The 15,608-nt window shown below is 35.0% G+C and overlaps 1 protein-coding gene across 1 annotated transcript in view; it reads right to left on the bottom strand.

Annotated features, from left to right (window-relative positions):
- Window positions 1-15,608, bottom strand: part of LOC143222997 (uncharacterized) — a 305,937-nt gene that overhangs the window by 35,397 nt on the left and 254,932 nt on the right. Inside the window, exon 6 of the mRNA XM_076450333.1 lies at window positions 13,211-13,304. Coding sequence (XP_076306448.1) covers window positions 13,211-13,304 — 94 coding nt within the window. The remainder of the gene's footprint in view (window positions 1-13,210; window positions 13,305-15,608) is intronic.

Here is a 15,608-nt window from a genome sequence, read left to right as displayed (position 1 = left end):
TCATAATTATAAACACACACACACACACATATATATACTACTCGTTTCAAGCATGAAAATAAAACCTAGTAAATTCATGGTCTTGGTTCATGACCTTGTTAATTATTCTTAGCTTGGACTGTACCATTACCCACTAGCTGATTATAAATACATGTTGGAATATACCGCCACTCTCCTTACAAAGTAATTCTAGTAAATGTAGCGAGTGTGTGGGACCTGGTCTCCTGCTGGGACAGGGGTAAGACTACGGATTTACAACACTAAAGTCAGGGTTAGATTCGCCTAGGTGGGCACAACAGATAGCCCGATGTGGTTTTATTGTAAGGAAAACACAGAAACATACACACATTGTGGGACCTGTCCTTTTAAGTAGGATTAAGTAAAGTTGTATACTATCTGTCTAAACAATCAACAGACATGGTATGGTACATTATCATCTTCAAAAGAGTGTACCCCTTACCCCTAAAAGTTGATTAATACAGGTAGTGAAGTATATTCAAGAATGTTCCTATACAACACGATATTCATAGTTCCCTTAACTGTTACAATGACTTAAATCTGAGCTAGCTAATAATTCTACATTACTAGAATACCTCCACCTTTGTTCACAGTTGAGATGTTATATCCAAAACCGTAATACATCTACTGTTTTGGACTTTTGCTAGTTAATCATAAGGAAATATTAAAATTAGCAAAAGTAGAGACGCAGGTCAGAACCTCGTGGTTAGAATTTGAGTTAGAGTGGTTAAAATACAAGCATAATTACAATTTTTTATGATAACAAAGTGACTCTTCTGTTATTTCAACTAATATAGATGTTTGTTGCTCATAAGAAAATAAACATTTTTGTCGTACTTACAACAGGGTTGAGTAAATTACATATAAAAAATAATTTTGAACATGCAAATAGGTCAGTCATTGGGGCAAACACAACTGAAATAAACTTGTGGTGGAATGGAATGTATCAGAACTACCGTTTCATGTTTTTCACAAGCTATGTTGGTAGTATGATATCACAAAAATGATCGCTTTTGGGAAGGGTATGTGAAGATATTTGATGCAAGATATTTATACATCCAAATACTAAAGATATATTCAGATCGAGACATAGAATTTCCAAAAAAGAAGTTATCACTTGTACTAAATAGTTTGGAAAACAATAGAATATGGATAAAGAAGGAGTACCTGGACTATCTGAAAGAGAAATAAGTTGAATCTCAATCGTGGTAAGCAATGTGAGAACACAGTGCCGATGGATTTCTTGAGACTGGATTGTTGAAGCGGATGCTGGGAAATTGTCATCCTTCTATACAAGATGGGATATATGAAGCGACAAGGACAAAAAGTGTGCTTTGAACAAGACATTCTTACTATGATGACTATGCTATACGGCTAAGTAAAAATTTCTGATGACGCTCATCCTTGCATATAAATAGTAATTCACTTATAAGTATATTGTCAGCCGAAGCCACTACCATAAAAAACTACTTGATAAAGCCACTTATATACTAATTAGTCAAAAGCAATGTAGAGATTTTCAAAATAAAAAAATAAAAAAATATCCAACTACATCATTGATATCATGGGTATCGTCTTTCTTCAATGGAGGCCCGGTATGGCCAGGTAGTTAAGGCGCTCGACTCGTAATCCGAGGGTCGCGGTTTCGTATCCCCGTTACATCATACATGCTCGCTCTTTCAGCCGTGTTATAAAGTGGCGGTCAATTACACTATTGTTGACGGTGGGTGGTGATGACTAGTTGCCTGCATTCTAGTCTTACACTGCTAAATTAGGGACAGCTAACACAGATAGCCCTCGAGAAGATTTACGAGAAATTCAAAAGAAACCAAGCCTTCTTCAATGAGATAATGATACTAACAGAAACTTTCTGTTTGTAGTTTAGGCACAAAGCTACAAAATGGGCTATCTTTGTTCAGCCCGCTGGGGGAAGAGGGACAAAGTAAATACGTAACTGACTTTATAGGGAAACATAACCGTAATAAAGTGTGCAATTATTAAACTATAGACATACGAACCTATATGTCGATTAAAAGTATGAAATTCACGAATAATTAAATATTTAGGGATAAATTTATTTAGTCCAGTGCAGATGAAGTACAGTTTTATGATTATATTGTAGTTTTTCCTGATGTAATATATGATAGTCTTTTTTTGTGGTATTTACAAATAAATTCGTGTGGGAGGAGAATCAACAGTCTAATTTTTTAACTTTGCATCATTTTTTATGTTATTATTTGATGTTATTGCTGAAAACAACAGCTACTACACGATTAAAATTATTATATGTTATAGATTACTTCTACAATAGTATTTTACCAGAAGCGCGTTTTATTCCAGAAAGTTTAGAAATGGTGAGGAATAAAACCAAACCATATTATATTACATACACAAGTCACTTTACTTGTACACCGATTATGCTTCTGTTTCTCTTTTTTCTTTCACTTGCAACAATACAAGATTGATGATTTGAATAAAATACTTGTCAGCTGGATGATCAATGAACACCGTTCAAAACAGATGATGATTGTGGAAATCTCACTTAAGTATGAGATTAATAAGTTGATAGAAAGGATGTTGAACAGTTACTGTGACAGGTTCTGAAACAACACGTGATATGTCATTCCCTTCTATAAAACCCAAGGATCTCAGTGTATCTTTGATTAACTTGAAACAAACAGTTTTTTTTTTTTCGTACAAGCGTCGTAACGAGTTGAGGAGTAACTGGTTGTCTGTGAACATTACACCAAGCTGTGAATTTTCAGTTTAGTTTTGCCTTGATCTGTGATCATGTTGTGACTAAACTTCATGTTTGAATGCTAACTTACCAGTGTTTTTCCGGTGTTTAAGATATACTTTAGTGATATATGTTCTATTCTACTTTAGTTTAGCTTTAGCTTCGCTTTAGTCACCTATATTTAATTTCTAAAGCATTTTCATCTCTTTACATTCAGTGTATAATAATGGTTTAGGGTTAGCTGTTGTATCAATACATTCAATAAATCAAATCTCCAGTCGAAATACGTCTTTTATCTGATTTGCTGAACGGTGCTGTACTTTTTCTATCAGTAGGCCCGGCATGGCCAGGTGGGTTAAGACGTTCGACTCGTAATCCGGAGGTCGGGGGTTCGAATCCCGGTCGCACCAAACATGCTCGCCCTTTCAGCCGTGGGGGCGTTATAATTGATGGTTAGTCAAGAAACGACAAAGGGTAACTCTTAATTGTAATTTTGTGAGGGTAATAACCAAGTGAGTCTAATGTATTTTTCACATGGCTCAAAAAGGAATTTGAATAAAGTTTAAAAATGAGCTCACAGTTACACATCAAGGTATGTTTTTTAACAGTTAAAGAGCCACATCCTAGAAGATGTTTGTCTGTTTGTTTGTAATTAAGCACAAAGCTATAAAATGGGCTGTCTGTGCTCTGCCCACCATGGGTATCAAAACCCGCTGTGGCACTGGCGGGCCCTAGACGAAAGGTCAACCATCACAAGAAGTATATTTTAAGACGTGAAGTTGATATAGTTAAATCATAAAATAATTTCAATTATAGTTTAGGTATCATTAGAATTATATTATGATGAAAAAAACTTATTTTTCTATAAACAACTGTATGATATAACGAACGAACGAATTGAACCTTGGCAGGGGTTTAGTTTAGAGAGAGAGAAGTTTGAGGAATTCTCTCCCCAACAGGGGTGTTCAGCAGCGTTGTGGTTCCTCTTCGTCCCCGCTCATAGAAGATTATTTATCTTTACGTGCGAGTTTTCCTGTATTTTAATTTGGCTTGTTTGGGGCGATAGAGTGAGGTGGGGCAGTATGAACGTGTTGGGTGAGAACGCTGAGCGAGATCAAGACTGCACAAGGGAAATAGGCCAGGCCTCCAATAGGTCCTCGTTAAAGGATTTAGAGTGTAGTTATTCCAATTACGGGGCCTCGATAGAGTCCCGTATCGTTATTTTTCGTCACTACCTCTTGGAATGGGTAATTTGCGCGCTTGCTGCCTTCCTTGGATGTGGTAGCCGTTGTTCAAGCTCCATCTCCGGTATCGAACCCATATAATATAAAGAAGAATATTTGGTTTTTAAGAAAATGTAAAGTCTAGCACTGGTAGATTAGATGGAAAATCATATTTTTAATTACTTCAGTGAAAATGTAATATTAAAACCAAATCTCACATAACTTGGTTGGATGATTGTTATTAGGCACACAAAGGGCTTTCTGTGCTGTGTTCACTACAAGTATCGAAGCTCGTAAGCCTGCAAACTTATCGCTGAACCACCCGGAGGATCTTTATGTTACTAATTACTACTGCTTTTAACATTATTTGAAAAGTGTGATGAGTTAATGAAGTTTATCAACTACTGACTTACTAGTAATTGTGAACAATCCATCTTCTTTCTTTTTAAAAACAAATGTCATGAAACTTGAAAACAGTGAGTCTTTAAAACCATTGATATATGCCATGGATTCTTACTTCAACCCATTGAGAATCACAATAATATTAAGTGGTAACTATGACAACTAAGGGAGCTAAGAGAAACTAATGGCATAATCCTATACTAGCAAGGAACTGTTGTACAGCTAGCTTTAAGTGAGGTTAAACTAAATGGAAGTGGTTTGTTTTAAATTTCGCGCAAAGTTACTTACGGGCTCTAGGCGTCTCTAATTTAGCAGTGTAAGACTAGAGGAAAGGCAGCTAGTTATCACCACCCACAACTAACTCTTGGACTACTCTGTTACCAACAAATAGTGGGATTGATCGTTATATTATAACGTCTCCACGGCTGAAAGGGCGAACATGTTTGGTACGACAGGAATTCGAACCCGTGACCCTCAGATTACGAGTGGAACGCCTTAACCCACCTGAAATGGAAGTAAAACTAATGTTAACATTGTTCATTATTACCGTAAAAAGTTAGTGTATACACAGTGGTTTTGAAATGCTTATGATGATCTGTAAAATTATTTATTCTACGTTCTGTACCAATAAGATTGTTAAATAAGTGACAAAACTGAATACATTCGGGGCTCAAATCGCAAGAGGAGAAATCCTGTTTGTGGAAAAACAAGAGATGCGGAATTACACTTTTCTAATTCTTCAGCTATCCATAAATGGAGTTCCGGCTTTCCCCAGACTCTAAAGAGCTCTTCTATTGGAAGATAATCTTTCGGTTTTTGTAATGACCTCATTTATCCAAGATTTGGTTAGGATTAGTATTCTTTTTGAGTGTGTACTATGGTATGTTTTGTTTGTAATGACATGTAGTTTGATAACTAGCTGTTCAACTGTTGGTTCTTCTGTGATGGTATCAGCCTCACCTACTACCATTTAGCTATACACTAAACAGAAGAAGAGTTATTTCGGTTCTTCTTCTGTAGACTCCTAGGAGCCTTTTTCTTCCTTTTGAAACAGTGCCAGGTTAGGCTGTAATGATAATAGTGTTCTAGACAGGTTCACTTAGCAAAGTAATCAACTGTCTTTGCCCTGTATGTTAAAATACGTGACGAAGGTTGTTGGTTAATGTAAGTTTGCTGACTGAGGTTGATTTAGAGGTTCAGGTTAGATTCGCAGAGCGTGGTCGGTATTCATGACATTGGAAAGACACGTAGGTTCAAAAAATTAATTAAAAACAAAAATGTATTACATCTTGTTGTCCTAGAGCTTTCGAAAGATGGACCTTTCTTGACCAGAGGCAAATTGAAAGATTCGCTCAGTTAGATGGGGTCACAATATAAATTTTATTTTATTTTATACTCTTTGTAAATCTAATGTTTTTATGTTTACTATTTAAATAATACAAAATGAATGTATTTGTCTTCTCTGTTTAAAAACAATATAAATGTAAGCCTTATACCTTCTGTGATAAATAGGTTTTAGTTTTTTAAACACTCATCTATTTAGTGGTGTTAATTTAGATCACCCAGCGACCCCATCTAACTGTGAAAACGTATTACGTTTTGTAATTTAACACAAAGTGTAACTGCTTGATAGTTAACTCCAATGACTTTTTAAATACTTTTTGGAAAATCTATTAACAACTAAACCAAGTGTTTCGTTTACAGGTATATACGTGAATAATGATTCAATATTGAAACTAGTACAATAAACATTTCTCTCAAAATTTAAATTTTGTAATTTGATTTTCAATGGGAAGCTAGTTAAAATAATAAGTTTGTTATTACTTAATGAGCCAAGCGTGTTAAGGCGTGCGACTCGTAATCTGAGGGTCGCGGGTTTGCATCCCCGTCGCGCCAAACATGCTCGCCCTTTCAGCCATAGGAGCGTTATAACGTGACGGTCAATCCCACTATTCGTTGGTAAAAGAGTAGCCCAAAAGTTGGCGGTGGGTGGTGATGACTAGCTGCCTTTCCTCTAGTCTTACACTACTAAATTAGGGACGGCTAGCACAGATAGCCCACGAGTAGCTTTGTACGAAATTCAAAAACAAACAATTACTTAATGATTTAATATAACAGGAAAACCTTGATAACATGTTACAACTCAGTTACTTGTTAATCTTACCTTTATTTTATTTTTTCGTCGAAACACAAGCTCACTGTTCACAACAATGAACTAACTAGTTCACTGATAGTATCAAACTACTGACTAGTTGGCTGATTGTAACAAACAACTCATTCACAAAATCACTTTGTAACTCAGTAATTCTCTAACTCTCAGAGATTTATTGTAATTTACTTTAACTTAATCAGTGTTTTATAACGTTCAGATCGTTTTCTAAGTCTTTAAGAAACTGAATATATTAATAATGTAAATTATCCCGGTGGGACAGCGTTATGCATACAGACTTACAACGCTAAAATATGGGGTTCAGGTTCTCGCTGTGTAATAGCCAAATGTAGCTTTGCTTCACAGCAAGTAGACATAAACAAATAATGAGTAGACATAGAACCTGAAATTTGGACTGTTCGCATAAAATTTGTACCAGGCTTGACCTTGGTGATAGAGAATAAAATATGAAAACTCAGAGATGATAACAAGCTTTCAGTAAATGTGGCCTCAGGGGAAAAGTTCTCATTCTACTTCTTTTCTCTATTTGTAATAGCATAATTTAATTTTTAAATTACATCGGGTGAACCATGGAAAATATAATTACTACGTACTAGCTCTCTGTTAAGAGCAACATAAAAATTATTGCCAACGCCAAGTAACATTATCAAAAGTTTGATCACCTATTTGACATAGATATATATAAACACCTTCCCTAGTGTGAATGAAGAAAATAATCTTGACATAGTGATGGTTTAGTCACTTAAGTTAATATAACTTTAGGCTGAATTCATACACATAGTACTGATTACAACTTATCTCCCTACACAAATCATTAGTTAGGCTACTCTTGGAATAAATAACGTGCCCAGTTTGGATCTTCGTTTATAATAAAATATATTGACTTGTTGGAGAGGTTTTGGAAACGATCTTCTAGGATGAATGCAGGGAAAGAAGAGTTATTTTTTAGGAATGAATGAGATCCGTTTATATGTTTGATCTTGGGGGACAAAAAGGTAAGAGGAGATATTTATGTAAGTTACAAGATAATCCGTGTGATTGATAGGATAAACGCCTCTCATTCATTGTGGCATATTCTGAATATAATAATAAGGAAGGACATAAGTGTTAGATTTAAAAAAAAAATGTCTTATTTTATTTGTTTGAGATGAGTCACCATCGGTGAAAGGCAACACTTTACAAAAGATGTAATCGATGATCAATTGAAAAATAAATTTGCTTTGAAATGTTTACTTTTCTTAATGGTGGGTGAGTAAGATCAGCTATGAAGGGTCAAATAGTCCCTTGTTGTCCAGATGCCATGACAACACTAGATATACAGTTAGGGAGTAAATGTATTTATTTAGTTAAAGAGAGCTCTGTGATGACAGAACTGTTATTTCTTTAAGGAAATGAAATTACACTTTTTTTGTTTATTCTGAGACTAGAACAGCAAACTATAATATCAGTTTCTTGTTTTGTTTTTTTCTTTCTGGTACATGTAATTTATCTTGGCCATCAGATCGTTTATTATATATATATATATATAACACTCTGGTATCTTTAGAACTCTGGCAATGGACTCCATCACCAGACAGTGTACAATAAGCACTGCACAAGGAGAGCTCAAAGTACGAAGAAGGTAAACACTGTAAAAGAAAGATGTGCAAGGATACATTCCAGGAATCTATAAAAAAGACGTATAACCTAAAACCATAGCTAAAAACTTTAACTCTGACTTAGAGGAACCGAAGGAGCTTAAAACAACTTACACGTAAACCATCTTATTTTGATTTTTTTTTTTTGTCCACGGCGGGAATACGTAATTTGCGGGCACCTAACCATAAACTTATGTTCCGGCATAGCCAGGTGGTTAGGGCGCTCGACTTTAATTTCAGGATCGCGGGTTCGATTTACCGTCGCACTAAACATGCTCGCCCTTTCAGCCGTGGGGGAAGTTGTAATATGATGGCCACTCCCACTATTTGTTGGTAAAGAAGTGGTCAAAGAGTAGGTTGTGGATGATTATGACTAGCTACCTTTCCTCTAGTCTTACACTATTAGCGCAGATAGCCTTCGTGTAGCTGTACGCGAAATGCAAAAACCAAACAAAAACGAAGCATAAACTTATTTACACGTAAATAGATGAAAACTTAAGAGAACTCACTCATAAACAACTGTAACGTAAGTTTGTTTGTTTGTTTTAGAATTTCGCACAAAGCTACTCGAGGGCTATCTGTGCTAGCCGTCCCTAATTTAGCAGTGTAAGACTAGAGGGAAGGCAGCTAGTCATCACCACCCACCGCCAACTCTTGGGCTACTCTTTTACCAACGAATAGTGGGATTAACCGTCACATTATAATGCCCCCACGGCTGAAAGGGCGAGCATGTTTGGCGCGACGGGGGATGCGAACCCGCGACCCTCAGATTACGAGGTCGCACGCCTTAACACGCTTGGCCATGCCGGACCATAACGTAAGTAAAGTTATAGCTAATAAATGATTTATTTAAAAATGATTCGTAATTAAGACCTATCTAACTCTTAAAGGAATAAAATAAATATCAGCAATGGTTACGATTAGTATACATTAGATTGACACAAATAAAGACCAGTACGAAATGGTTTTATATAGCTTTACTAATGTTTGCTTTTGTGTTTTGAATTTCGCGCAAAGCTACTCGAGGGCTATCTGCGCTAGCCGTCCTTAATTTAGCAGTGTAAGACTAGAGGGAAGGCAGGTGGTCATCACCACCCACTGCCAACTCTTGGGCTACTCTTTCACCAACGAATAGTGGAATTGACCGTCACGTTATAATGTCTCCACAGCTGAAAGGACGAGCGTGTTTAGTGCGACCGGGATTTGAACCTGCGACCCTCGGATTACGAGCCGAACGCCTTAACACGCTTTACTAAAGTACTTATCGTTAAAAGTAGATTACCTGCCTTAGGGTTCATTGATAACGTTACTCTAGAATTAATCATTTGTTGTTATTATTTTACAATGGTTGTGTAGCTACACACTTTTCTTTAAAACAGAAACCTCACATATTGAGATAACACCAAATAAAAGTAGATCAATATTTTACAAGGAGTTTCATGAATGAAAACAAAACAGAGAGTCTGAAAATCACATTATTTCTGAAACTATTAACGACTTATCTTTGGCCACTTAACCACGAGATTCTTCAGTTAATAAACAAAACGTTCAGAAAACAATACTTGTCGTAGCCTTACTAACCACTCCAGATGTACTATGTAAATGATTCATACTTTAGGTAAGCGTTTAAATGAGTTAGTTTTTATAACATTGCTAAAATAAAAAATGTTGAAGGTAAAACCACCAAGAAGTTAATTACATATATATATACATATTTAATATGTATGCAACTGTCGATACAACGTTTCGTTTTACCTTCATTTTTCTTTTGTCTGTTTTTAACAACACTGTACGTAATTTCCTACACAGTTTTATAATATTAGTAAACGATACAATACTGTGATAATTTCCTCCGCATTAGTTTTACGAAGGCAAAGACAAATAATTCCTATACAGAATTTATATAAGTTTAACATTCAGATAAACTTCTAGTTGAATGCAGCGGGAATATTCTGTAGCCTAAATAAACAGTTAGCTTTCTCCAGTCTCATTATCAGTTGTAAAGAGTGTTTAAGTAAACTGACAGTATCCGTCTGTAAGCTTAAGCGTTTACTGCTTCCTTTCATTCTACACTACCAAGTAAAACCAACAGTAAATACTGTTGATGGCTTAACGCGACATTTAATGCCATACTAGTGTCATTATACGGAGAAGGCAGAGAACAGTAGTGCATTTATGTTTGTTATAAGATAGAAGAGCCCTTATAATCTGTGAATATTTAATTTTTTAAATAACGAGTTTACGATCACTTTTTGGAACAAAAGAGCACTCTTACTCTAATTTAAATCCACATACTTGTACCTGTCTTTTGTAATAGAAAGCGTAATCACGAATTCAAAACATAAAACATCTTTCAATATAATTCTACATTTCTTTTTTGCCTTTTTGCTCAGTATATGGTAGAAGAGGTAATATATTCACGTAAGCACTACCTTATTTTCGTGTATATAAAACAGATTTCTGCAGGCCAAGGATATACGAATGTCTCATTTTACACTGTGCAGTTTCAAAGCCTTGGGTTGGAAGGAAGCAGGCGACCCTCTTCCCAAGACGTCTAGGCAACTCTTAGCTTCTATCCCTTTATTATAAATGTTTAATGAAACTGAGTGAGACCTTATTCAGAAGAACCTGTGCAATGGTTAAGAGGTAATAAACCCAATGAGCTGTTTTGTTCCGCAGTTCGGAATGCTTTAGTTACCGCTCCAGGAAACAGGTTGTCGCTCGGGGCTCATCAGTAACGAGGAGAACTGGGTTAAGATTGAGGATAGGAGTGGAATAGGCTTGTGTTCTTATACACACGCTGAAGGTTTTTGAGAGACCATTTTATTGATCAGCTCAGCATCACAAGAACACGATAATCAAAACAGCTCAAAACGAGAAACGAAGCTAGGCCTAACAAAAAGAGCATCGTTAATGTGTAGCAACTTGGGAGGGATGTTTGAAAAAAATCAGAAAAGAGGTAGTGGTAAATGATTTATACTGTTGACTTATACCAAGTATAACTGTTAAAATTTCGCAGCTTATGTATAATTATATAGATTACGACATCCAACTGCATTTGTTACAGCAGATGTTAACAAGGTAGATGATGTTCTCATCATAACAGATTACCAAGTAAATGTTCATACCAAATATCTGAAAGCAGATATTAGCTGGTGCAACAAAGCCTATCTAGAACTTTAAAAACTTTGCAGTTGATGAAAATGGTGAGAAGTATCGTCTATTAAATAGCCATTATCAAACATCTAGGAGTGTTATATAGCCATTATCAAACATCTAGGAGTGTTATATAGCCATTATCAAACATCTAGGAGTGTTATATAGCCATTATCAAACATCTAGGAGTGTTATATAGCCATTATCAAACATCTAGGAGTGTTATATAGCCATTATCAAACATCTAGGAATGTTATATAGCCATTATCAAACATCTAGGAGTGTTATATAGCCATTATCAAACATCTAGGAGTGTTATATAGCCATTATCAAACATCTAGGAGTGTTATATAGCCATTATCAAACATCTAGGAATGTTATATAGCCATTATCAAACATCTAGGAGTGTTATATAGCCATTATCAAACATCTAGTTATATAGCCATTATCAAACATCTAGGAGTGTTATATAGCCATTATCAAACATCTAGGAGTGTTATATAGCCATTATCAAACATCTAGGAGTGTTATATAGCCATTATCAAACATCTAGGAGTGTTATATAGCCAAGCTATGTCCAATAATGCTGCGAAAAAGAGCTTTGATTGCAAATAGATGGATCAAAACAAGTTTCTTGTCTACAAGTCAAATTGGATGATTATTCTGCACCTTTTTTTATATAGACGTTGTTGGTGAGAAGAAGGAAATGGGTGCATTTACAAATAGTCACTTCAGAAAATGAAGTTGTTGGAAAGTATGTGTCAGATATATCGCATGAAACATTTAAATGAGTTGCTATAAAAGTAATTTAAGGAGTTAAGACCCAAAGGATAACTTTTCCATTAATGACTGATACAGTAAAGAGCAGAATACCAAAGAGAAAGAAAACATATTTATTGGCATGGATAAATATGTTTTATTATCCTGCAGCCACCAGTACATAGCGCTATGAGAAGATCATGAGAACCTGCGTCTTGAAATGCTTTCAGAATATGATGATGATGCTTGTTAATCATAATGATGTTCTCAAGCGACACTTCAACTTACCAAAGATGCAACTTACTTGTCGCCACACGTGCAACATAAGGTGAAACATATCATTCAAAACGTAATTCGAGCTGCAGTTGCAGATACAATACACAGATATTTACTGTAGTGATGGATGAAAAGTTACTTCGAACAATGTCAAAGAAGTAGATTTGTTCAGTAAACTTATTGAACAAAATCTGAATATAAGAGCGGATCTTCTGTAGCTTTGGTCCCTCAAAAGCCTCACGAGGTTTCACATTATCATGCAATTAAAGAGTGCTGAAATATCACACTGTTTGTTAGAATGGCGTAGACGAAGAGTGACGGCTAATGCAGATACTCCTCGAATAGTTTTGTGTAAAATTCAAGAAAAGCAAACATACACACACACAAAAGGCGCCCAAAGAACTAAAGAACAACAACAAAAGAAGTTACACATTTCTGTAAAATTCGTGTAACTGTATATCGTTTGCATTGGGGTAGACATGGTTTGGCCAAATAATAATAATAAAACACACCATAAAGGCATTCAAATATTCAGCCACTTTGTTAAAATTAAAGTACGTAGAAACTCTTTAATTTTGGACAGAAGTTCGGCATAGAACAGGTTATGTGACACAATTATGCTTTAAATAATTAAAACAAATATAAATTAAAACACTGTGCTTTAGACGAAATTTGCAGTTACCATAAAACACGTGTTCAGTGCTCGAGTATCACGATGTTCAAATTATTCAAGAAAAAAACATATATAAGACTTGGAAAAATAAAATTAAAAATCTCGCTAAATTTAACTGAACGTAGAGTAACTTGAAGAGAAACGTAAAAGTCACCTTACCTGCACTAGGGTATCCATAAGCAAAGACACAACCATCAAGTCCTGTAACAACTCCTTGAAGAACACCTGATAATGAGCTGGAACAAATATCTGCCTGTAATATATCCATATACGAGATGAGATTAAGATGTGGTCAAAAATGAGGTTAAATTAATTTTAGAAATAAGCTCAACTAGGATATTAGTAACACATGTCCAATGTTTCGTTGAGAGAAATACACAATAGTTATGTCTGTTTCATCTTGCTTTAAAAACAAGAAATACGTTGTAAGTTAGTAACGTTAATCTTATGTTAGAAAACAACTTTGAAAGTTTTAGCATTACATATGTTAACAATGCTGCTAGTAAACAGTATAATTTTTATTTTAGACAAAACAAAACTTTTGAAATGGGACTAACACCGTATTTACACTAATATAGGTAAAAAAAAATGTGACACTTAGGATACTAAGAATACAGTGCTGATTTTAGTTTAGATAGAAAAGTCAATTTGTATAGGATTTTTAGGTGTAGCAGATTTTGTTTTTGTTTTTTAAGTTAAGCACAAAGCTACACAATGGACTATATATGCTCCGCCCACCATGGTATCGAAACCCGGTTTCTAGCGTTGTTAAGTCCGGGTACTTTCCACTATGCCAGATATGGTAGTTTCAACATGAAATGCGTCTTTTGGGACACATGAACTAAGCGGTCAAATAAAATACCCTTAAGGTTCCAGCCTACTTTTAAATGTTTGACCAGAGAAAAAAAAATCAGTCAACAACACCTGCCATCTACACGGCTTATCTTAACCAAATGTAGTGATTGATTGTTTTTGTAAAGCATTTTAGACATAATTTCTGTTGTCATAGTTACAATCCTGCAAACGAGTTCTAATATCAAACAAAAATAAAGAAGACGGATCTGAAATTAGTTAATATTCCTTAAGTTGAATGTAAAATTCATAATGACTTAGTTAACTCAAATGTGAAGAAAACAACAGGAAGGTGTGACTTCAATTTAATTATTAAATTACTTTCAAAATACTAAGCTAACGAAAACAAATTGATTTCCAAATTGAATAACTATGTAAATATTTCCCTTCTTATTTTACTCATAATAATAGATAAAAGTATTACCCGTCATACTTTATTTATGTTTTTAGTGTGATTATGTTTTTCATTTTATCGCATGTTATGAGTCTGAAAACATTTTGTGTAATACCTATGAATAGTAAACTTCAAAAACTAAACAAAATCTTTGAAACTAGAGCTTTAAGTCACCCAGGTTTCGGAAATTCTGCAAAATCTTCTTTATATGTCGGTTCTATAGGATTATATCCCAAACGATATACCCGAAACCTTAACCCTAAACTGCATACAAGACAATGCAAAGAACAGTACAGAGAATGGAAGAAATAATACTTCTAAAATATTACGGTTTTGTAGAAAATACATTCCAATACGTATATAAAGTAGTCCAAGCAGTTTCATTTCTTTGTTTTATAATTTTTTGAAATACTGATGTAATTTTCAAACTTGCTGTTAACTGAACTGTTAAACTGGTACGATAGAAGAAGAACAATGAACCAGTTCTTTATGGAAGTTGCCTATCTGCGTACATCTCTACCAAGTCTTCATCAGCAATCGAAACCTCTAACACAATATTATGAGCACTTTATAAAATTTATGAATAGTTTGGCGACCTTATTAATACTATTAAGAACAATGACTTGGACGTTCAAGAGAGTTCCGATGTAACATCATAAGAAACCATATCGCTGGTACTATTAGGAAAACTTAAATTCGGACACCCTCCTAGTTAGTATGATACTAAACACCGGAAACTATTCTGGATTTGTCAGTAATCAGCGAACACCTATTTCTTAAATGTAATGGATGATACATCAATAGGCTCAACACTATCTCCTCAGCTATTCCACGATATTTTCAAACAAAAGATGTCGTATTAGCATTTCTTTCCCTACACTACTACTTTAGTACTTTGGCTATGTCCATCTTTCATTGCAATACTGAAGAAAGCAGCAAACCAATCTGAACTGTATTTAACCTGACTGTACGAAAAATATATAATTTATTTAGCAAATGGAAACAAACAAATCCTTATCCTTTCTCAATGTACTACTTACAAAGAGTACTAGTGAGCATGAAATTAAAGCAGCTGCATATTGGAAATAACCCACACAGATGCATATATACATTAGAGGTAGATTCCCAGAAACTTTTTTGATCCACTTATGAAGTACAAAAATTCCTTTTTTGCTTAAAATTCATCTGATGATACTTAGTCGAATCTCGTATAGGCTCACAAAATTACATCTCTTGGGATCCAAGGCTCGACACACATCTACATTTCTTGCCAGGCCTACCTGTGAACAGAGTCGAAGCGGTAATCTGTAA

Source organism: Tachypleus tridentatus, chromosome 8, assembly GCF_004210375.1.
Source record: "Tachypleus tridentatus isolate NWPU-2018 chromosome 8, ASM421037v1, whole genome shotgun sequence".
NCBI lineage: Eukaryota > Metazoa > Arthropoda > Merostomata > Xiphosura > Limulidae > Tachypleus > Tachypleus tridentatus.
This window is presented reverse-complemented; position numbering and strand designations above follow the sequence as displayed.